At 41.2% G+C, this 24249-nt stretch overlaps 1 protein-coding gene across 1 annotated transcript in view; it reads left to right on the top strand.

Annotated features, from left to right (window-relative positions):
• Positions 1–23773, top strand: part of PPM1D (protein phosphatase, Mg2+/Mn2+ dependent 1D) — a 33650-nt gene extending 9877 nt beyond the window's left edge. The window contains exons 2-6 of the mRNA XM_056556709.1: positions 8821–9046; positions 14356–14480; positions 16184–16371; positions 17519–17758; positions 20123–23773. Of these exons, the coding sequence (XP_056412684.1) occupies positions 8821–9046; positions 14356–14480; positions 16184–16371; positions 17519–17758; positions 20123–20653 (1310 nt within the window). The 3' untranslated portion in view covers positions 20654–23773. The remainder of the gene's footprint in view (positions 1–8820; positions 9047–14355; positions 14481–16183; positions 16372–17518; positions 17759–20122) is intronic.
• The last annotated feature ends 476 nt before the right edge of the window (positions 23774–24249 follow it).

The following is a 24249-nucleotide window of genomic DNA, read 5'->3' as shown; positions in this document are numbered from 1 at the left end:
GAAACTACACCCCTCAAGGAACGTAACAAGGGGTACAGTGAACCTTAACACCCCACAGGTGTTTGACAACTTTTTGTTAAAGTTGGATGTGTAAATGGGGAAAAAAAAAATTCACTAAAATGCTGGTTTTTCCCCAGATTTAACTTTTTTACAAGGGGTAATAGGAGAAAATGCCCCCCAAAATTTGTAACCCCATTTCTTCTGAGTATGGAAATACCCCATGTTTGGACGTCAAGTGCACTGCGAGCGAACTACAATGCTCAGAAAAGTAGGAGCGCCATTGAGCTTTTAGAGAGATAATTTGTTTGGAATGGAAGTCAGGGGCCATGTGCATTTACAAAGCCCCCCCCCCCGTGGTGCCAGAACAGTGGACCCCCCCCCCCCACATGTGACTCCATTTTGGAAACTACACACCTCACGGAATGTAATAAGGGGTACAGTGAGCATTTACACCCTACTGGCATTTGACAGATCTTTGGAACAGTGGGCTGTGCAAACAAAAAAATTACATTTTTCATTTTCACTGACCACTGTTCCAAAAATCTGTCAGACACTTGTGGGGCGTAAATGCTCACTGTACCCCTTGTTACATTCCGTGAGGGGTGTAGTTTCCAAAATGGGGTCACATGTGGGTATTTTATTGCATTTATGTCAGAACCGCTGTAAAATCAGCCACTCCTGTGCGAATCACCAATTTAGACCTCAAATGTACATGGTGCGCTCTCACTCCTGAGCCTTGTGCGCCCGCAGAGCATTTTACGCCCACATATGGGGTATTTCCGTACTCAGGAGAAATTGCGTTACAAATTTTGGGGCTCTTTTCTTTTTTTTTTTTTTTTCCCCCTTTTACCTCTTGTGAAAATAAAAAGTATGGGGCAACACAAGCATGTTAGTGTAAAAAAAATTTTTTTTTACACTAACAGGATGGTGCAGACCCCAACTTTTCCTTTTCATAAGGGGTAAAAGGATAAAAAGCCCCCCCCCCCCCCAAAATGTGTAGTGCAATTTCTCACGAGTACGGAAATACCCCATATGTGGCCCTAAACTGTTTCCATGAAATACGACAGGTCTCTGAAGTGAGAGTGCCATGCTCATTTGAGGACTGGATGAGGGATTACATAGGGGTATTCTACGCCAGTGATTCCCAAACAGGGTGCCTCCAGCTGTTGCTAAACTCTCAGCATGCCTGGACAGTCAGTGGCTGTCCGGAAATACTGGGAGTTGTTGTTTTGCAACAGCTGGAGGCTCCGTTTTGGAAACCCTTCCGTACAATACGTTTTTCATTTTTATTGGGGGGGGGGGGGGGGGGGGGGGGACAGTGTAAGGGTGTGTATATGTAGTGTTTTACTCTTTTTATTAGGTGTTCGTGTAGTGTAGTGTTTTTAGGGTACATTCACACTGGCGGGTTATGGTCAGTTTCCCACTAGGAATTTGCGCTGCGGTGAAAAATTTGCTCATACTTGAAGCAGGAAACTTACTGTAAACCTGCCTGTGTGAATATACCCTGTACGCTCACATGGGGGGGCAAACCTCCAGCTGTTTCAAAGCTACAACTCCCAGCATGTACTGACAGACCGTGCATGCTGGGAGTTGTAGTTTTGCAACAGCTGGAGGCACACTGGTTGGAAAACCTTGTTTGGTTGGAAAATACTGAGTTAGGTAACAGAACCTAACTGAAGGTTTTCCAACCAGTGTGCCTCCAGCTGTTGCAAAACTACAACTCCTAGCATGCCCACACAGCTTTTTGCTGTCTGGGCATGCTGGGATTTGTAGTTTCGCAACATGTGGAGGTCCACAGTTTGGAGATCACTGTTCAGTGGTCTATAAATTGTAGTACTCCAGATGTTGCAAAACTGCAAATCCCAGCATGCCCAAACAGCTGTCTCAGCAAGCTGGGAGTTGTAGTTGCGGACCTCCAGCTGTTGCATAACTACATCTCCCAGCATGCCCTTCTGTGATCAGTACATGCTGGGAATTGTATTTTAACAGCTGGAGGCACACTGGTTGGAAAATACTGAGTTAGGTAACAGAACCTGTGTGCCTCCAGCTGTTGAAATACAATTCCCAGCATGTACTGATCACAGAAGGGCATGCTGGGAGATGTAGTTATGCAACAGCTGGAGGTCCGCAACTACAACTCCCAGCTTGCCGAGACAGCTGTTTGGGCATGCTAGGATTTGCAGTTTTGCAACATCTGGAGTACTACAATTTATAGACCACTGAACAGTGATCTCCAAACTGTGGACCTCCACATGTTGCGAAACTACAAATCCCAGCATGCCCAGACAGCAAAAAGCTGTGTGGGCATGCTAGGAGTTGTAGTTTTGCAAGATCTAGAGGGCAGTATAGAGATCACTGTGCAGTGGTCTCGAAACTGTAGACCTCCAGCTGTTGCAAAACTACAAATCCTAGCATGCCCACACAGCAAGCAGCTGTCTGGGCATTCTGGGAGTTGTAGTTTTGCAACATGTGGTCTCAGACTGTAACCCTCCTAGATGTTGCTAGGCAACTTACCGGCTTCCTTCGCATCCAGGGAGCCGTCGCTCCGCTGCCTCCGGACGGGTAAGTGGACGTCGGTGTTCGCTCCTCTTCGTTTTCCCTGTTCTGCCCCGCCTATTGTGGGTGGGCAGGACGGGGAAAACGAAAGTAAAGACCCCCCCCCCCCCCCCCCGATATGCTATTGGTGGTCGCGTCTAGAACACCAATAGCAGGGATAACAACCTCACTCCTATCGCTTCAGGGGGATCGTGGGTGTCTTAGACAACCGCAATCCCCGTTATATTGCGGGTCACCATAGACCCGTATGACCCGGAATCGGCGCAAATCTCAAGTGTGAATTCACTTGCGATTTGCACCGATTGCCGACATGGGGGGGACGACGACATAAAGGCTCATCTGTTTGCCATAGACTTCAATGTTAAAAATAACTGCTGTTAATTTACCCATTTCTTGTGAGGGAAGAAAAATTTGTGCATGTGCTGCCTTTTCTTCCGTGACAACTTACATCCATTATTCATGACGGGCTATAACTGGTCATTTTGTAACAGCCGTTTAACGTGGCTTTTCTAACGGACATTTATAACAGATCTTTTAACGGAACAACTTTATAGTGTGAAAGGGGCTTAAGACAGAAGGTTGTCTTTATTAAATTGCTGCACTGTAACATCCTATTTGTAATATGTCTTGTGGGTTCATACCCACCTGAACCCACAGGATAGACTGACTCCCAATGTTTAACACCTGAAAAACTGTGCGCATCTGAACTTTGACTGAGGAAAGGGGTTTTTCTGTATTTAACCTATTCAGCTACAGTGGTAGTGGCTGGCCTCAGGTTTATCATAGGTTATCTACCTATCCTATCTAAACGCACGGCCTATCCAAACACACGGACAGGCAATACTGCTTTGAAGTACTAAGAACCCCAAAGTCTTATGTATGCAGTAAGCCATTCCTCCTGAATGGCTCTCCCTCATTACTGTAACTAAGGTTTACTTTGAAACACTCCTGCACAGGGGAGCAGTCTTTCTGACTTCTCCCTGCTCAGCTTAGGTCTCACCTGGCCAAGCCAGGTTGGGGAATGAAGAGCCAGGGGACCATCTCCCAGACACTTTCTCAGTGTCGTGCCTAAGTTGAAGGTCAAGCATATTGCGAACACTGGTAGACTACACATGCTCCATTCATTTATATGAGAGCGCCAATGATGCTCTACTTGGGTCTTTTTGGCGCTCCCATAGAAATGAATTGAGCATGTGCTCCTCACTGAGCGCCGGTTCCTGTTCTGGAGATTACGGGGTCCGACCGCTGGCACTGCGGCATAGGGCATAAGTAAATTTCGGCATAGGGCATAAGTAAATCCGGAGATCTCCTTTACGTCCTGCGTCATTAAGGGGTTAAATGTACGTCCATGTGCAGTGATACTTAACACACCAGGATGTACATTTTACTTTCTATACATTACCGAGAGCATCGCAGCGATGCTTGGGTCATGTGTGGCAGGTCCCAGCTGTTGATAGCAGCCAGGGACCTGCCGGTAATGGCCGACATGCGCGATCACGTGGATGTTCGCCATTAACCCCTCAGATGCCATGATCAATACAGATCACGGCATCTGCAACGCTGCGGTCACTAAAATGGATGATCTGATCGCCCGCAGTGCTGCCATGGAGGGCCCCTCACCTGCCTCCGCTGCCTTCCACGTGTCTTCTGCTCTGGTCTGAGATCGAGCAGAATAGACCAGAGCAGATGATGACCGATATCACTAAACAGTGCTATGCCCTATGCATAGCACTGAACAGTATTAGCAATCGAATGATTGCTATAAATAGTCCCCTATTGGGACTATTTAAGTGTAAAAATAGAAGTAAAAAGAAAATCCCCCCCCCCCCCCCACACACACAAATTTTTAACTGTCCCATTTTTCCCATTTCACACCCAAAAAGTGTACAAAAAATAAATAAAATGTAATAAACCTATTTGGTATTGCCGCGTGTGAAAAACCGAACTATTAAAATATAATGTTAATGATACCGTACGGTAAACGGCGTTAACGTAAAAGACAATTCCAAAATTGCTGCTTTTAAAAAAAAATTATTCCCAAAAAATTGGCGTGAGAAAATTGGCGTGAAAATGAAACCTTCCAAAATTTGCTAAATTGCATTTTTCTTTTTAATTTCCCCACAATTAGTTTTTTATTTTGCGCAATACATTTTATGGTAAAGTGAGTGGCATTACAACAGACAACTGGTCGCGCAAAAAACAAGCCCTCATACTAGTCTGTGGATGAAAATATAAAAGTTATGATTTTTTGACGGCGAGGAGGAAAAAACAAAAATGAAAAAATAAAATTGTCTGAGTCCTTAAGGTTAAAATGGGCTTAGTCCTTACGAGGTTACTGTATTTTCTGGCATATAAGACTACTTTTTAACCCAGGAAAATGTTCTCAAAAGTCGGGGGTCGTCTTATACTCCGGGTGTTGTCTTATAGGGCGGGTGCTGCAGTCGGAAGGGACGCCCGGGCTATGGATAGAGAGAGAGCGGTGCTGTACCCAGAAAAACGCGCATCTTTAAACCGTCCGGCCCACCCTTGTATGTATCCTATTACCGTACCTCATGTTGTAATTTCTTAAAAATCCTCTATAAAAATCATTTAACCCTATTACCGTACCTCTTTCTCTGCCTCTCGGATCTCGCTCCTGAGGACTGCAGTGAAGCGGTGCACATGTGCGAGATCTGAGGTGGCGCAGGTATGAATATGCAAGATCTGAGAGGTGGCGCAGGTGTGCATGTGCAAAATCTGACAGGCTGCGCTGGTGTGCATTTGCGAGATCAGAGAGGCGGAGAAGGAGGTACATTAATGGGATACAAGGGTGGCGCATGTGCGAGATCTGAGAGGCAGAGAAGGAGTTACGGTAATAGGATACAAGGGCGGGCCAGACGGGTGAAAGAGGCATGTACCGCTTTGATAGTCTTTGGAGACAGGGAGGTCTGGGCAGACAGGGAGAGCTGACCAATCCAAGCCATCTTTGTATACAACAACCAGCCAATCACTGGTAAGGTACTGTACATTGTGGTAGAGGGGTAGTCTTATACGGTGAGTATATCCCAAACTCTATATTTTAACTGTAAAAGTTGGGGGTCGTCTGATACGGTAAATAGTACCTGTCAATAAATAAACTTTTCTAAACTAACTCGTGCTATGTTCTCCCCCCCCCTCCCCCCCCTCCCCCCCCCCCCACCCCACCCCAGCCACAGGCTGTAGTGTGTGCAGCTGATTGGGTCATACTGTGCTGCAGTACAAATGTATTGCAGCATAGTATAACCTGTAAAAAGTGTAAATAAAAATAAGATAAAGTATGAAGTGTAAAAAAGAAAAAAAAAATGCCCAATTCCCAATAAAAGCCCTATATTATCACCAAAAAAGATCAAAAACAGAAATCATATGCATAATTGGTATTGCCACGTCCGTAATGACGTGTACTATAAAACTATCATGTAAATTATCCCACATAGTGAACGCCATTAAAAAAAAAAATTTATAATAAAATAAATCAAAGCACAAAATTCGCCAATTTTGGTACAAATAGTGGAATAAAAAAGATCAAAAGGTAGCACGTATTGCAAAAATTATACCAATAAAAAGTACAGCTCATCCCGCAAAAAATAAGCCCCTGCTCGTCGGACGAAAATATAAAGTTACGGCTGTTGGAAAGTGAATGGCAGAAAAATAATTTTGCTCAGAAAAGGAAAAAGAACATAGAAAGCTATATAAAATGGGTATCGCCATAATCGTACTGACCCACAGGATAAATATAACATCACTTTTACCGCTCAGTGTAAACCATAAAAATAATTTTAAAAACCGCCACAAATTTGTCAGTTTTTAACAATATTTTGAAGTTTTTCACAAAAAATCCTGCATGTGTCAACAAGAATGCACCAGTTATATAAAGTACAATATGTCACGAAAAAACAATCTCAGAATCGCTCTGCTCAGAAAAAGCGTTCTAAAGTTATTACCGTTTAAAGAGATACATGATACAAAAAAAAGAAAAAAAAAGCCTGGTCATTGAGGTAAAAAATGGGTCCATCCTTAAGGATTAATAATATGTTTAGGAACTTGTTAGGTAAGCGTTAATGTGGAACGTATTAAAACCTTTTTTAATGACAGGTACTCTTTAAGGCTGTAATATGGATGCAAGTATGCTTCCGTGATATGTAATGTATTCCGCCTAAAAGTTTTTCCCCGAAACCCTGCTGCACTTCAGAGTAAATCTTTTTTTTGATGCTGATGAAGAAGCCTGTTGGGATTCCTTGATGTCAGTGGCGTGGGCATTATAATTCTGCTACTAGACTTTCTTTTAAAATTTAATTTAACCAAAGGCCCTGTAAAAAAAAAATGTATCCAGATATTAAAGGAGATCTGCAGCCATAGACTCTTATTGCCTAACTGCAGGATAAGTGTCGGATCGCTGGGGGTCCGAACGCTGGGACCACCCGCGATCTCCTGTATTGGCTGTGCTGCGGCTCTCCCGTGCAGGAGGCATGTCGGCCGCGGCTGACCTGCCCCCACCATGTATTTCTATGGGAGTGGCAGAGATGCAGCATTCATGCATTCCTGCTTCTCCCATGGAGCTGGTTGGAGGTCGTGAGGTCGACAATACATGCATTAGCCGCGGCAATGCCGTGTCTCCCCGTACGGGAGATTGTGGGGGGGGGCCTGCAGATAGGGGATATGTATCTAAAGCTGCAGTACTCCTTTTAACCCATTTTTATCTTGTCCATACACAAGCCTAAAAGAACTATGAACTGTAATGACTAATTTGTATTTACTTTTTTACTTCATAATGCCAGACCAAATTTCTCACTCTGTCCCACCTCCCCCAGCAAAGATAAGTAGGTTATATGTCCCTAAAGTGGTGCCAATAAAAACTGCATATAATCCCTGATAAACAAGCCCTTTTACACCGACACTGATAAAATAATAAAATGTGTTGACAAAAACTGTTATGACCTTTATAGTGGTCTCATGGTGACCTAGCTGCCTAAGTGTTTTTTGAGATGTTTCCTTCAGCCCCCGCTACTTGCTGGTGATGTGCTGGACCTATACAGTCATGGCCGTAAATGTTGGCACCCCTTAAGTATTTCTCCCGGAAAAGATTGCAGTAACACATGTTTTACTTTACACATGTTTATTCCCTTTGTGTGTATTGGAACTAAACCAAAAAAGGAGGAAAAAAAAAGCAATTGGACATAATGTCCCACCAAACTCCAAAAATGGGCTGAACAAGATTATTGGCACCCTTAACTTAAATATTTGGTTGCACACCCTTTGGAAAAAATAACTGAAATCAGTTGCTTCCTATAACCATCAATAAGCTTCTTACACCTCTCAGCCGGATTGTTGGACCACTCTTCCTTTGCAAACTGCTCCAGGTCTCTCTTATTGGAAGGCGCCTTTTCCCAACAGCAATTTTAAGATCTCTCCACAGGTGTTCAATGGGATTTAGATCTGGACTCATTGCTGAACACTTCAGAACTCTCCAGCGCTTTGTTGCCATCCATTTCTGGGTGCTTTTTATTTGGGGTCATTGTCCTGCTGAAAGACCCAAGATCTCGGACGCAAACCCAGCTTTCTGACACTGGGCTGTACATTTCATGATGCCTTGCACACGGTCAAGGCACTGAGGCACTAACACACAATGCACAGACTAAGTGAACTTCTCTCCTTTTTATCTGCTTTCAGTGTGATTTTTATATTGCCCATACCTGTTAATTTCCCCAGGTGAGTTTAAAGGAGCATCACATGCTTGACACAATCTTATTTATCCACAATTTTGAAAGGGTGCCCATTTTTGGAGTTTGGTGTGACATTATGTCCAATTTCAGGGTTGTCAACATTTACGGCCATGACTAGTTCCCTAATATGCCCTTTCTAGACATTTGTAGAAATTCTAATGTCTAGCTTATACAGGTCTGCTCGGACTCTATTTTCTTTTTTATGGGGGCATACTTCTAAGGCTAAGAAGTCTGTTGCATAATTTATTAAAGGGGTATTCTGCCCCTATACATGTTATCCCCTATCCAAAGGATAGGGGATACAATGTCTAATCAGTACTGTTTTGGCCACTGGGACCCCCCCGCGAGTGCAATGTGTTATTTATGTTGATTGCAATTGAGAGTAAAATGTAACCCTGCAGTTGAGAGTGTAACCCTGCAGTTGCTTATTTGTCAAGAGGCAGGAATTTATTTTGCCCAGTATTAATAATATTGTGTTTATGTATACATAATTATATTTATTAACCAGTGACTCTTCTATCTTTAGCTGAATGGCCAAAAACTATGACTGGTCTCCCCAGCACCTCAGGAACTACCGCTAGTGTCGTTATTATTCGTGGGAATAAGCTGTATGTAGCCCATGTTGGAGATTCTGGCGTTGTATTTGGTTCACAAAACAATCCTAAAGATATGGTAAAGGCCATAGAAGTAACACAAGATCACAAACCTGAACTACCCAGAGAAAGGGAGAGAATTGAAGGGCTTGGTGGAAGGTAAAATATTTTTTGTTTGCTGTGATTGTGTCTTTGTTACATCTAAACTTTTTAAAGGGGTACTCTGGTGAAAAACATCTTATCCCCTATCCAAAGGATAGGGGAGAAGATGTCTGATAGTGGGGGGTCACGCCGCTGGGGACTAGATCTCTGGGCTGGCAGCATCTTCGTCCGGAACACGGAAGCTTGTGTTCATGATGCCATGCCCCCTCCATTCATGTTTATGGGAGGGGGCGTGATGGCTTGTACATAGCCGTCACACCTCCTCCCATAGACATGAATGGAGGAGTGGGGGCAGCTGTAGTCCCCAGTCATCTGGAACGGAGTTCGCTCCGTGCAAGGATGACCAGGGTGTCGTGCTGGAGAGCGGGGGGTCCCCAGTGGCGGGAGCCCTGCAGTCAGACATCTTATCCTCTATCCTTTGGATAGGGGATAAGATGTTTTTGCCGGAGTACCCCTTTAATTTTATTTTACATTTCATACACTTTTCCGCTTCTGAGTTTTTTGCATTTCTCTCCATAGCAGGAAAGTGTACCATATGTTTCTCTGTTAGAGTATACTGACTGAGTGTACTATAGACCAGTAGGCTTCCAGTCACGGTCTGAATGTCTGCCTCTCCGTGTGTACATGCTGCCTGGGACAATAGAAGATACAGGCATTTATCAGACTAACAGCACATACCCTAGTGCTTAGTAAAAGCTTAAGAGGACATTTATTAAACCTTGTGCAAAGGGACTGTGGAGTTGTCCATGGCAACTAATCTGATTCCAGTTTTCATTTTTCAGAGGCATTTTTAAAAATGAAAGCAAATGAGCATCTGCTCCATTTTTCCTTTGCACAAGGTTTGATTTAGTCTCTTTGCTTTTAGTTGACAAGCCACTAAAATCTCTGCTTTACCCCAGTCAAATCATGGTTTATAAAATCATGGCTATGTCCAAGCTGAAGCACAGGCATGGGCAAAGTCCAGTAAGTGAGGGTGGGCTAGAACTTCTCTGTGCTCTCTCCTGTCTGATAGAGCACTGTCAATGATCTGCAGCAGTGTCGCGGGGGGATAAATAGCCGATAACTTTTATACCGGAATATCGGTATAAGTTATCGGCTATCGGCCCTAACCTCCACCGATTATCGGTATCTGCCCTAAAAAACGATATCTGTCGCTTCCTACTCCTCTGTGCTCTCTCCTGTCTGATAGGATACTCCTCTGTGCTCTCTCCTGTCTGATAGGATACTCCTCTGTGCTCTCTCTCTCCTGTCTGATAGGATACTCCTCTGTGCTCTCTCTCTCCTCTGTCTGTCTGATAGGATACTCCTCTGTGCTCTCTCTCTCCTCTGTCTGTCTGATAGGATACTCCTCTGTGCTCTCTCTCTCCTCTGTCTGTCTGATAGGATACTCCTCTGTGCTCTCTCTCTCCTCTGTCTGTTTGATAGGACACTCCTCTGTGCTCTCTCTCTCCTCTGTCTGTCTGATAGGACACTCCTCTGTGCTCTCTCTCTCCTCTGTCTGTCTGATAGGATACTCCTCTGTGCTCTCTCTCTCCTCTGTCTGTTTGATAGGATACTCCTCTGTGCTCTCTCTCTCCTCTGTCTGTTTGATAGGACACTCATCTGTGCTCTCTCTCTCCTCTGTCTGGTAGGACACTCATCTGTGCTCTCTCTCTCCTCTGTCTGGTAGGACACTCCTCTGTGCTCTCTCTCTCCTCTGTCTGGTAGGACACTCCTCTGTGCTCTCTCTCTCCTCTGTCTGGTAGGACACTCCTCTGTGCTCTTTCTCTCTCCTCTGTCTGGTAGGACACTCTTCTGTGCTCTCTCTCCTCTGTCTGATGGGACTCTCTTACTGGACTTTGTCTGTGCCTTCAGCTTGGAAAGAGCCATGATTTCTATAAAAAGGAATAACATTTTCTTATGAGGTATATTAGAAAGGTTAATGTTTTGCCAAGATGTACAACATATAAAGTGTTGAATCTGACAGTGCCCATTTAAGTATTATTTTATTAAGTATACCAAAAGAAGCAGTGATGCATAATGAACAAGACTCATTGGTAGTGCAGTGAGGTCTGCTAGATCAATCCAGTACATAGAAATACGCAGATAGTAATTACTACCAAGGCCAAAACTGGCTAGCGGACAGAAATTATAGTATAATAGAGAGGAGGTAGAGTTGAGTAACTTTATATGAGCAGAAATTCTATGGCTGATAGCAGAGGTAGGCTGCTGTGTACACTGCAGTGAGCCCTGCTCACACTTGTAGTCCCTATTGGTACTAAAGACACTGGTTCGTACACCAGACATTGAACAGAAAATTCAGTGGAAGGGAGGCCCCTAGTGGCTGAAACTAAAAATTATATGAACATTCATTTGTTAAATGGTTGCTATTTTTACAATTTATATGGACAATATAGGTGTATTATTTAGAGGACTTTTAAGGCTGCATTACCACACAACTGTGAATGCAAACTGCTGAACCCCTCATTGATCACGTGATGTTGCCTGGATTATTGGCAACATCAAAAAACTCCCATTGATGAACTCATGGGAGCAGATTTATCAAGCTCCGTTGTAGCTTTTTTTTGTGGAAAAAAAATAAAAAAATCGCACGTACTTGAGCACGTGTGACTTTTCTATACATGCTTCGACTTTTTTTGATTTTTGTTTATTCCAAAGCACATTTCTAAAATCTGCTCATGTAATTTTTTTTTTTTTACTTTGCAATGGTCATAAATAGTGACTATTGTATTTGATAAATACATGAATTAAAGTCACATCTCCCTTTTAAAAGTTGCATTTGTGTTTCAGGTCCAACCTGGCTTACAGAAAGTGCATACGTCTGTAGAAAAGGACATTAACACCCACTTTAACAACTGTTCTTTTTCTGCATGAAACAAAGCTACCACATTAATATTAATTATAGAAAAAATAACTATAGAACTAATAACACTATTAATTTTAAGGTTGAGAATACACACTGGACACGTACATCCTGGCGTACCCACTAAATTTGTTGTGTTAAAATAGAATAAGGCACAAAATAATTGTGTAAGAATTTTTACAGACTACGTAAATAACCCATATGTGCCACAAAAATTTTTCATAAAAAAAAAAAAAAAAAAAAAAAAAAAACCCATAGTAATACAGCTTCATGCACATTTTGGGGTGGGTAACGTACCGAGCCGTATTTTTTTTTTTTTTTTTTTTTTTTTTTTTTTTGTGGCTTCACTATTGTTTATGTGCCTGTTGGTGCTGCGCTGTCTTCCTTCCTGACGTAAACTTCAGCCTCAGCGCAGCTACCCAAGACTCCGCCCACCAGCGTTATGCGGGCTCAAAATTAAACAAAAAAGCCTCCAGAGTATGGATATTCATGGTGCGGCATAATATGTTTTTAATATTTTATAATTTCTGAGGAGGGTGGATGGGTTGTTGCGGGATAGTTGGAGTGCAGCTATTTAGTGCCAGGCAGGCCAGTCAGGGTGTCACACGATGCGGTACGCCCCACCCCTCCCCGTCACTCTCTAGCAACGCTACTGGTAATAAAGGGTAGATAAAGAACTTCGGCTATTAACATAAGGGAAAACTTTTTTGCTTTATTAAAATGCTTTTGTAAGCGGGTTTCCCGGGTTTTGCTTGTGTGCGATTTTATTTATCAAGGTCGTGCGATAAATAGGTTGCATGTAAGCAAAAATAAGTTAAAAAAAATTGTCATATAAAAGAATGATAAATCCCTTTCATGATGACAGTCTTAGTTGCATGCACGTGGGTACACTGCATAATGCTAGCTATTTTGGACAATAGTAGCTTCTCACATTGTAGGGGATGTCCTCTTTGATTCCAGCACACAGTCCATAGACACATGTTTCGGGGAGTTTGATGTGGAATGGGCAACATTTCCTACAGACACACACCAAAATCTTGTAGAAATTTCTCCTATAAAAGTTGCTATAACTGCCAATGGGAACCAATTCCATAATGCCTATGGAGGTAGTGTGAGACAGTGGCAGGAATGATCTTTGGGGATCGCTATATATTTCCTTTTGTTTGTGGAAACTTGGTTTTAGGAAACACACATGTCATCCAGGAAAAACTGGTTTAGATGGGAATCCATCTGGGAAATATTTAAAATCCCTGGTGAGACTTAGTTTTCATGGGAATTTGATAAGTATCATTATCAGGCCCGGGCTTTTCTGGGATAAAAGGTGGGTTTGGTAGTGGGGTCTTTTGATCCCCTTCCTTGGTCAGTCCAGATTCTCAGGTTGGCCCAAGTCAGTACAGGTTTTGAGGCCAGTTAATACTGGGCTTACATAAGGTGTAATAAAGTCTGCGCTGAGAGGCTGTAAGGAACCTCTGAGAGAGATGGAGTCCTGAGGTGGGCAGCCTTTACCTTGTGCGAGTAACAAATTTCTAGGGCTGGAAATTAACCCACCTGTATAAGATTTTGTATATTTAGCACTGGACAAGCAATTATTTAGTATTTGTTTGTTCCTGATGCTAAAGGCTTTACTTACTTTAAGGAAAACTAAAGACAGGAGAAGTTGAATTGTTACTACTCTGCCTGTCTGACTACTGGGCCAGTCTCCCAATATATATTATTGTAGCCTTGAAGAGCTACTTCAGTTTCAGTAAATGTTACTTTTGTGTAATGAGAAGTTATAAAGTTTTCTAATGTACTCTGTTATTGACAGAAACATGTCTTGGTCATTTGATGAACATTTGGGTTCTTTGTAAATATACATGCATGAGCTTCAGTTACGTAAAACATGGGATTGCATAGTTTTTCCCATCAGACCACCTGGAAAGCTGGATCATTTTATCAGTATCAGTTTTATAACTTTATTTATTTTGTATTTTGTATAGACTAGTCTGTACATGCTCAAGTGTCTCGCCTTCTTACAGTTAGATATGCAGGTTTCCTAACAATGACTGGAGATTATGCATTTTCTAGAAATTGTTCTGTAATCGCACAACACAAATATAGCAGAACTTAATGAAACCAGTCTGTCGGTGGTCAACAGATAAGGCTGAAATAAAAAGTCATTGAAAAGTGTATTAAATTCATTATAGCTGTATCTTAGAGCAGGCTATATGTGCAAGCAGAGCAGTTGGGTGACAGAGGCTAGAGTGATTTCTAAGGAAAGCTTTCACAGTATATTTTGAGGCTTTAACTTTTTTTTACAAGCAAAAAGGACTGTATTACATTGTAAAGAAGTACCGTAAACATTCTTATATTTTGGTTGAAGTTGTATGTATAATATATAGATCATTTGTTAATTATCATATTTTTTTTTTTTAAACTGATCTATACTTCTCATTCTATTCAGTGTAATAAACAAATCTGGCGTTAACAGAGTTGTGTGGAAAAGACCACGTTTGACACACAATGGTCCTGTGAGGAGAAGTACAGTAATAGATCAGATACCTTTCCTTGCTGTTGCTCGGGCACTTGGTAAGTGTTCAACTTGCATGGTTCTTGTATTTGATTTGTGGTAGTTCCCCCCCCCCCCCCCCCACAATTCTTTGTTTTAACCTGTACAAATAATGCAGGCTGATAAACTGATCCCACCAGTAAGTCGATGTGGTGCATACTCAAAGGGGTTATTCACCGTTAGGTAATTTTAGTACTTACTTGCCAGACAGTAATGGACATGCTTAGGAAGGATCTGCACTTGTCTTGGGGCTAAATGGCTATGTTGTGAGATTACCCTAACACTGTGGCTATTTACTGTTGGAGTTCCCTCCAACTACAAGTCCAATGATTTCTTGTTTGTAAGTGTGAAAAAAAAACAAAAAAAACTTTTCTCTCTCCCACACATCAGCCACCCTACCCAATGAAACACACCTGGGCTGCCTTCCATGCAATAGACCAGTGTTTTCTAACCTTGGTACCTCCAGCAGTTGCAAAACTACAATTCCTTGCAGAATGATCCCCTTCCCACCTAGTGGTCGCCCCACCCAATGAAGCAAAGACAGGCTCCCTATCATCACCTGTCTAGTAATGTAATGTCTCGGGACGCACAGCAACCTGGGAAAATCTGAGACAACAAGGCTAAAAATGTTTTGTTACTGAAAACTAAAGACAGGAGAAGCACTGTTTAGATGTCACTACTTTTGTCCCTGTCTGACTGCAATTTTGCTGCTATTTGTGCTGCAACCTCGGAATACCGGGTTAAAAATAAACATTGGGGCAAAAATCGCATAAGTATTGCGAGACCACCGTCACACACAGGTACAGACACTATATTATGAACCGCTCATCTATGCCTGTATCTTGTTGAATAAAGCCTGTGGATGGTGAGTGCAATCTCTCTTTGGACTCTTTGTTATACTATATTGTGAACTACATTACTTTACAGCCCCTGTAGCATAGTCAATTAAAAATTCCTGGAATACCCCTAAAGCTTTGGTTTATGAGATCAGTATTCGGCAGTGTATTATAAAGTAATTAATGCTGGCAAAGATAAAGTGAAGGGATCACTTCAAATTTTTTTTCTTAAGCTATTGGGAGGGTGTAAATTAAGTCTTATGCCGGGGAATAAAAAACTGTCTGCTATTGGCAGGTGTTCCCTATTGGGAGGTGTCTGCCAAGGGACATTTTACTCGTGGTGTGAATGCACCCTAAGGCTGGTGTGGCTAGATTTACGCTGTAAACAGGGCCAGAAGCAGTTTACTGTGGTTACTGCTAAGCAGGAATTGGGTCAGCACATGGAAATGCCTGCCCACACATCAGTGGGTGAGGCAGGATACTGTTGCACAAACAGAAGGCAATTCCATGTTCTGACCCTGAAAGTGGTGTTCACTTATTTTTGCACATCTTATACTTCTATAGAGGTATTGTGTGACTGATTTTCTACTTGTTACACTTTTAGCCCCAAATATCAATTAATATCTAATATAAATATAATATATCCCTAGCTACCAGATTACTTTTCTTCATCAGGAGGAAAGCTATTTGGGATACTTTTCCCAGGGAGCACTGCCCTAAAGACTCTAAGAAAAGGATTACTTTTAAAGAACATCACTACCTTCTAAGAGTTCTTGTGGTATGTGTTCTGCAAGTAAGGCATTTAAACAAGAAGTTCAACCAGATGCTTTCAGTTTATTAAATGCTTTATAGCTTCATTCTTTGTATAATGAATATTGTTTTTTCAGGTGACCTATGGAGTTATGATTTCTACAGTGGAGAGTTTGTTGTATCTCCTGAGCCAGACACGAGTGTGCACACGATTGATCCACAGACACTGAAGTTTATCATTATTGGCAGTGATGGTCTTTGGAACATGGTATCGGGACAGGATGCGGTTTCATTGTGCCAGGAGCAAGAGAAGTCATGTAGTAATGTGAGCAAATGACTAAAGATTTGACCAATGTTCATGTAATGTAAAAACCAACATTCACATTCTTTGAATTAGTTGTCAAGTTATTATTTGCATAAAAGAATTGTAATTCTGAGGAAAATTCATTTTGATAGCAGGTTTTCTTAAAGTAAGTTTGACTAATTTAAGTTACCAATGTAAGACAGTTGCTTAAAGGGGTACTCCGCCCCTAGACATCTTATCCCCTATCCAAGGATAGGGGATAAGATGTCTGATCGCAGGGGTCCTACTACTGTTGACCCCCGCGATCTCTCCTGCAGCCCACCCGAGTCATCAGCTCTCCAGAGCTACATTTGCTCCGTGGCTGCTGACAGGCGCCGGCGGTTCGTGACGTCATGGCTCCGCCCCTCATAATGTTGTGCCCCACCCCCTTAATGCAAGTCTATGGGAGGGGCGTGGCAAGTCACGCCCCCTCTCATAGGCTTGCATTAAGGGGACAAGGTGTGACGTCTTAAGGGGGCGGGGCCATGATGTAACAAACCTCCGGTCCCTGTATCATGAGTCATCAGCTACGGAGTAAATGGCTGCAGGAGAGATCGTGGGGGTCACCAGCAGTGGGACCCCTGCGATCAGACGTCTTAACCCCTATCCTTGGATAGGGGATAAGACGTCTAGGGGCGGAGTACCCCTTTAACCTCTTAAGGACGCAGTCATTTTTCCACTTTAGTTTTTTTTGTAATCACCTTCTAATAGTCATGCTTTCAATTTTCCACCTAACAAACCCATAAGATTGCTTGTTTATTGCGCCACCAATAGTACTTTGTAATTATATCACTAAATTTTGCAACTTTTGGGGGGCTTCCGTAGATCTATACAATTACAACAATACACAATTGATATAGGTTTTATGTTACTATAAAAAAACAAAAACGCACGAGGGGGTGCAGCCGTGACATCACTATACTCCTGCCCCTGTATCATAAGTCATCAGACACTGTGATCTTCGCTCTGTGAGGCTGATAAGTGGGTGAGGGAGACCCACGATCAAACATCTTATCCACAATCCTTTGGATAGGAGATAAGAGGTCTAGGGCCGGAATACCCCTTTAAGGGGTTAAAACGATGCTTTCTTTAATGTTTTTACTAATCTATTACTACTTTTGGATTTCAGGGAGAGAGTGGCCAGTCTTTTGCAAAAATCCTTGTGAGTCGTGCACTCTCTCAATGGAGACAGCGTATGCTACGCGCGGACAACACGAGTGCCATTGTCATTAGTATCTTCCCTCAGTCAGAAAAGCAGAGATGTTGTGCAAATGAGGAACTATTTATTAACTTGTCAGACAGTACACACTACAGCAGCCAAGACATGCACCTAATGTCCACATCGCCATGTTCCACTCCACCAATCAAGGTAAAAGCATAAGCTTCTCGGCGCTCTTGCACTACAGAATTGTTCAACCTGAAAGAAGAAAACATCTACTTCATTTTTAAAGACTTGAAATATTTTTCTTGTGTTTTTATCCTTTTTGTTTTATTATACTTATACAGCTAATGTTTACAGTATTTTGGGGTTTTTTAAATGTAGGAAAGCTATAGATAATTTTTAAATATTTTTAGATGGCCTTGCCTTTAGTATTCTGCTTTATTGCAAACATAACATATGTTAAGATGTCTTGTGAAGCAATTTGCAGAATTAAGGTAAGTTGATCCCTTTTGAAATCATGCTGTGCATGTATAAATGGTAAGTACAATTTGTATTAGCTATTTACTGGTCTTCCATGGGTTTTCTAGGAAGATCTGTAAAATTGACAAGCTTTGTTTACTCGTCTTAGGGTGCATGCACACCACGTTTTTGCTATACAGTTCCCGCTTCAAGTTAAAAACTGTATGGAACTGTATAGAAAACTGTATGCATTGACTTAACATTGTAAACCGTATGTCAAACACATCATCCAGTTCAGTCCGTTTTGCATCTTATACGGTTTTGTCTTTTTTTTTATTTTTTTTATTTATATATTTATTTTTTACCCGTACCCAAAACCTTGGTCTACCACGTTTTTTGGTCCGGGTGAAAAACTGTGTATTAAACCGTATACGTTTTTTATTTTTATTTTTTTACATGGTAGTCAATGGGAACCGTACAGAACTGTGTGTGCGTACGGTTCCATACTGTTTTCACCATACGGTTTTTGACTTTGCAATCAAACAAGTGAAACTTTATTTAAAATGGATTGAAAAGTTAAAAATCTATACTTTTTTTCCCCTTCAAAAACAGATGCAACTGGACATCATTTTTCAAATCTTATACGGTTTTCAACCGTATATGAGTTAAAATTTGTACACACGTATTGATACAGTTTAGTCAGGTTTTGAGGAATCCGTTTTTAATCAAAAACCTGATACGGGAACTGTATTGCAAAAACATGGTGTGCATGCACCCTTACTGGTTTTGCTCTAGTCCCTTACCATTCCTGTTGTCTTTGTGTGCTCAGACAAACATCTGGGTATACTTTAAGGGTAAGGTCACACGTGCCATATTTATCTGCTGATTTTGCTACCTATTGACTTCAATGGGCAGGAAAATATGGAGCAGGAAAATACGGCACGTGTGACCTACCCTTAGGATGCATCTGTATTTTTGTAAAATCTGTTATACCGCAATAATGAATATTCATTTTTTTTTTTTTTTTAACTTTAAGTCCTGGACAACACTATAAAATGGTTGTGCAATAAAAAAAAATTCTACGTTTGGAAGGATTAAAGGGGGTACTTCACATCTAAACATCCTATCCCCTATCCAAATAATAGGGGATAAGATGTCTGATTATGGGGGGACCAGCTGCTGCGATCCCCCACGAAATGTCCGCTCCGTGCCGGATGACGGGTGACCACAGCTGTCACAACCCTTCCATTCATGTCTATGGGAGGAGGCGTGACTGCTATGGACGAGTCACCACGCCCCCTCCCATAGACATGGAGGGGGCTTGGCGTGATGTCACGAACACAGAAACTCCAAGCTTCCTTGTTTTGAACTCCACGGTGTCGGCCCGGAGATCACAGGGTGTCCCAGCTGCCAGACCACCTACAACCAGACATCTTATCCCTTATGCTTTGGATAGGGGATAAGATGTCTAGGGGCAGAGTAACTGATTTGTGTAATGGTTTTAAGAGAAATGCACATACAGCAACAATGACAAAATGTATGAAATATACGTTGAAAATGTCTGCAATTGATTTATAATTACTTTGTTTTAAAGGTAAAATCTGAGCATAGTGGACGTACTTTCACTTAAATGTGTAATTGCACTGAATGATTGTGTAGGTGAAATCTACATTTTGTATAGGATTTAAAAAATAAAAATTTTCAGCCACTTCTTTTTCTCCTGGTGATATCACTAGGATTAAAAAAAGCACAAATAGTAAACAGACCCCAGCAAACCACATTTCAGAACAACCAAAGTCTGGGATTTCTATTGTTTTATCCTTTCCTCTTGTAGTAACACCCAGTTGTTCTAGTTCAGTCATAAACCATAACATTGCTCTGTCAAGATACTGCTGTGATTTTATTTTTTTTGTAATAAAAGTTTTTCTTTTTACAACCCATGTAGGTTATTTTTTTCTTTTTTTACTATTTGTATTGGATATCCTATTTTTTTTTTTTTTTTTTATATATAACTTCTTTGTACATGTGCATTCTGCATTAATCTACATGTGTTATTGGGTCCATTTATGTAGAAGTAAATTGATCTAATATGTTTTTATTTATTTATTTTAGATACTGGAGGATGATCCTTGGTGGAGACTCTCTCTTTCTGAGACTCTTCCATCTCTTATTCGTCGAAATGCCTTCTCTGATAGTTGTAGTAAGTGGGGCTCTGAGTCTGGGAAATCAAAAGCTCTACTTGCACCCTCCACCAATTCTCTAGGGAATTCAGAAAACCCTGAAGAAGATAGCAGCACTTCTCAATGGGCCAGTGGTTCTTCAAGCATCTCCCCCATGTGTCTTTTTCCTGGGACCTCATCACGTGCTGGTGCAAAGGGTTCTAAAACACCAGGGAGTAATAATCCAAAACCCAACATGGAAAAATTGGCATTAAAACGGACACTGGAGGAGTCCAACAGTGGGCCTGCTGTCAAAAAGCCAAGGAGGACCTTTACTAGAAGTGGGGGTGTGACAGAAAGTACTTCTACTACCCCAAGGAGGAGGAGTGCAGACAGGGTAATAATAAGACGCAGTCTAAGGGGCCAGAAGAAACTTGGACATCCTTTATTACATCAGCCCCGTAAAAGTATATGTGTGTGTTAACTGCTTTCCTGTCTGGTTTTTATGATTATTGACTCCAACTTAATTTTTAAGGAGCTGAGTTTTTTTTTTTTTTTTTTTTCTTATGCAACACACATTGTTGTCCTCCAGTTCTGTTAGCCAGCACTTCACATTCAAGACTAATTCAATGAACTAATTCTGCACAACTTGACATACTGTCTACTTCCAGCTGCAGGCTTGTGGACCTCCAAACCTGTAGATAGGTGCTATGCTTTAGCTGTTTCTCCTATTTTAAATATTTTTTTATATATTTAAATATTCCATTTTAGGATCACTTACCTAATGTGGTAGCATACAGTTAAGATGTATGTACATGAACATTTTATGTTTATTCTAGAAATTAATGTTATATCAATTTTAAAGTCAACTTATCATAGAATATTTAAATATTAATCTTTGAAATTTAATTGCTTTTTATCAGACATGTCTGCAAATTCATTACTCAACAATAACAGGGACATAGATCAGCTTACTGGACTTACTATTTATAAACTTTATTTTTTATTAACCAATTTGCCATTCATTTTGAGCGAGTAGTTGAATGTAGCAAGTAGTTACTGTATCTTACATTCAGGCAGTCAGCTTTAAGAAGTGATTATTTTAACAAGAAACTTTAGATGGCTTGACCACTTGTAAATTCTTCTTGGATCCATATTCTGTGTACATGCATGTCTATGTTGTACAGGATGTGCCAGTGTTAGCATGCTAAACCTCCCACTTCTGTTACGCAGGCAGCTGTTTACACAATCAAAAAGACTTTAAGGCTCTGTTCACACTCATGTTTGCCATATGTACATGGGGATGCTTACAGAGCACTTCTGGTACAAAGGCATGTGGTACAGAAATGTGTTTTGCAGAAAAGTCTATGGTTGGGCTTTACATCCAGAGTATCTGACTTTCCTAGTATGTACACAAAACATAAATATCATGTGAAAATGTTTACTTGTCTGCCCAAATTCTCTACCGTCTCTTATGGCAAACAGGAGAAGCCCACTTCTCTCATGCCAAGGAGACAGCAGGGATCTGAGTACTACCAAAACAGTGGGGCATTGGGCAAGTCAGCACATATTAAGGGTATGTTCAGATGAGCGGATCCACAGCGTATTTTACGCTGCAGATCTGCCACCAAAGGACCGCTACAGGGTGCCTTTTAGATATGCCTGCTTGGAACTGTAGTACGCTGCTACGAGGAGACACACTGTGATGTGCGAGTCGCCGCACGTATACTCACACTGCAGCTGCTCTTGGCCTAGGTCAGGGAGCAGCCACGATGTGTGCAAGTACACATGCGCGGCGACTTGCACATTGCAGCAGTGTGTCTGCTCTTAGCGGCGTAGTGCTGCTCTGAGCAGGCACAGCTAAAGGCACCCTGTAGGGCTCCTTTAGCAGCAGATCTGCAGCATAAGATACGTTGTGGATCCGCTTGTCTTAACATACCATAAGGCATCATAAGGCAAAAAAAAAAAGCTGGAATCGGGTTACTATGGACAACTGCTTTTCCTCTGTACAAGGTTTGATTTCCCCCATTGCTTAAAAAGAGAGAAAACTGCAGGAATTCATGCACTTCTCATACATTGTGTCCAGCCGCTTCTTCAAGGACTTAAATGGAACGCAGATTACAAAAAAATCCTGCTGCTTTTTGTGTTTCACTGCAGTATTTTTGTGTAAACGCAGTCTAAAGCGAATATTACTATTTACATTTTTCTTTTTAACCAAAAGTTTTTTCAAATTTCCTACCTATAATCCAGAAATCATGCAGTTTTTAGTTTAAGAATAAGATGATATTTCCAGTTTTTTTTTTAGAGAACTTTTTCAGCAGTCTAATTACAGGCAAGATAATGATGAGGTTATGTTCACAAGGGGGAATGTTAGTGTGGACAATCCACTGACAGTGGAGTGTCGGCATAACATACCGGCGCTAAGACCGCTTGAAAATACGCCATCTCGTAGATGGCAATGCATTTCTATGCAGACACCAGAATATAATTTTCCGCATCAGAAGTTTTTTGAGCGGAAATTCTGCTATGTGAATAGTGCATCAGAATCCCATTGAAATCAATGAGACACTGCTGCTGCGGAATCTCTTTGCCGAATTCCACACGGAAATTCTGTTGTGTGAAAATTAGTCTGAAAGTTAACACCTACATGTGCACGTGAAGACCGAATCGGGCAACACTCACAAGAGGTTATGGTCACTGTTCTCATTATCTCCCTCCATTCACAGTAACCTCAGCTTAAGTTACAAATCATGCTTAGACAACTTGGGCCAAGGCATCCTCTCCAGGTAAAGGTTTCTTCAGTCCATGTGGCTGCTGTAAAGCATATTCCTAAATGCTGTTAGGAGAGCAGAAGCTCTGGCAATAAAGCTGCCCCCATGATAAAGTACAAAAGTGGAAACAATTATAAAGAAAAAATAGAAAATATTTTTTCAGTATCTGCATTCCCTTTAAGGGTACATTCACACAGACAGTATTCACTGCTGTGCTTAAACTATTGATTTGTATTAATTTAATATCATGAAATCCTCTGCAGAAATGGGATGTGTGACCGACCGTCTGTACCCTAAGTAAGATCAGTCAGTTCCACAGCTTTGTAAATCTGGATAGCTTTAATTTAGTAAAGAATATATAGATATTGTTCATATTTTAATGGTTTGTATTGTACAGGAACATATGATCTGCTATAAAATATTTTCCCCAGCCATTCTGGCATAGACCTTTTGGTACATGTAACAGATTACACCTGAAAAATCCTATATTTTCATATAATATTTCATTATATAGAAAGTACTTAAACTTCCTAATGTGAAACCAAGGAAATGTTTTCTTTTTTCTTTATGTTTTCCATATCTTAACTAATCATTTATGCAGCAATATGACTGGTTCTTTGTTCCATGTGTGTATTGCCACTGGTTTGTCAGTTATGGGTAACATGTGAAACCTGTATTTGGTGTTTTTAAATGTAATTATTTTGAGTTTTTAATCACCTGCAAAACTGATTTTGTATATACTTGTAGACATCCATGCTGTTAAGTTATTTTACACTGCAGTGTAGAGACTGTTGGGCAGTTAATTCATACAACAAATATTTGTACAAAATCTCTTAAATAAAATCACTGAACCATTTTTGCTTTTTCTTGCTGTACCTATTATTGTATAATAGTATAGAGCATTTTGGGTATCTCCCAACCGAGTAATGACAATATTCCCAGTCAATTATGCAATCAAAGAGAGGGGGGGGGGGGAGAGGAGTGACTAAGACTTAACTTTTAATCAAGTAATCTTAAAAGAATACAAATATATGTGAATGTACAGTGTGGGGTAGATCTGATAATATCTCCCCACCATAAGGACGCAATAATTACACACTGTTAAATGACCACGAGTGTTTAGTATTGTAATTTTAGCATCATCAGTTATTTCCCTTAATGTCCGACGCGTTTCGGTCACCATCCATGACCACCTCAGGGACAGGTAGGGTGCTATTTAATATACCAGATGAGCCCTGCTTATAAGTGGTAGTCATAAGCCACATCTACATATAGCAGGGAACAAAACACTCATCACAAGCAGGCAGTG

Source organism: Hyla sarda, chromosome 2 (genome assembly GCF_029499605.1).
Source record: "Hyla sarda isolate aHylSar1 chromosome 2, aHylSar1.hap1, whole genome shotgun sequence".
Classification (NCBI taxonomy): Eukaryota; Metazoa; Chordata; class Amphibia; order Anura; family Hylidae; genus Hyla; species Hyla sarda.
Note: the sequence above shows the minus strand (reverse complement) of the source record. Positions and strands in the feature narration are given on the sequence as shown.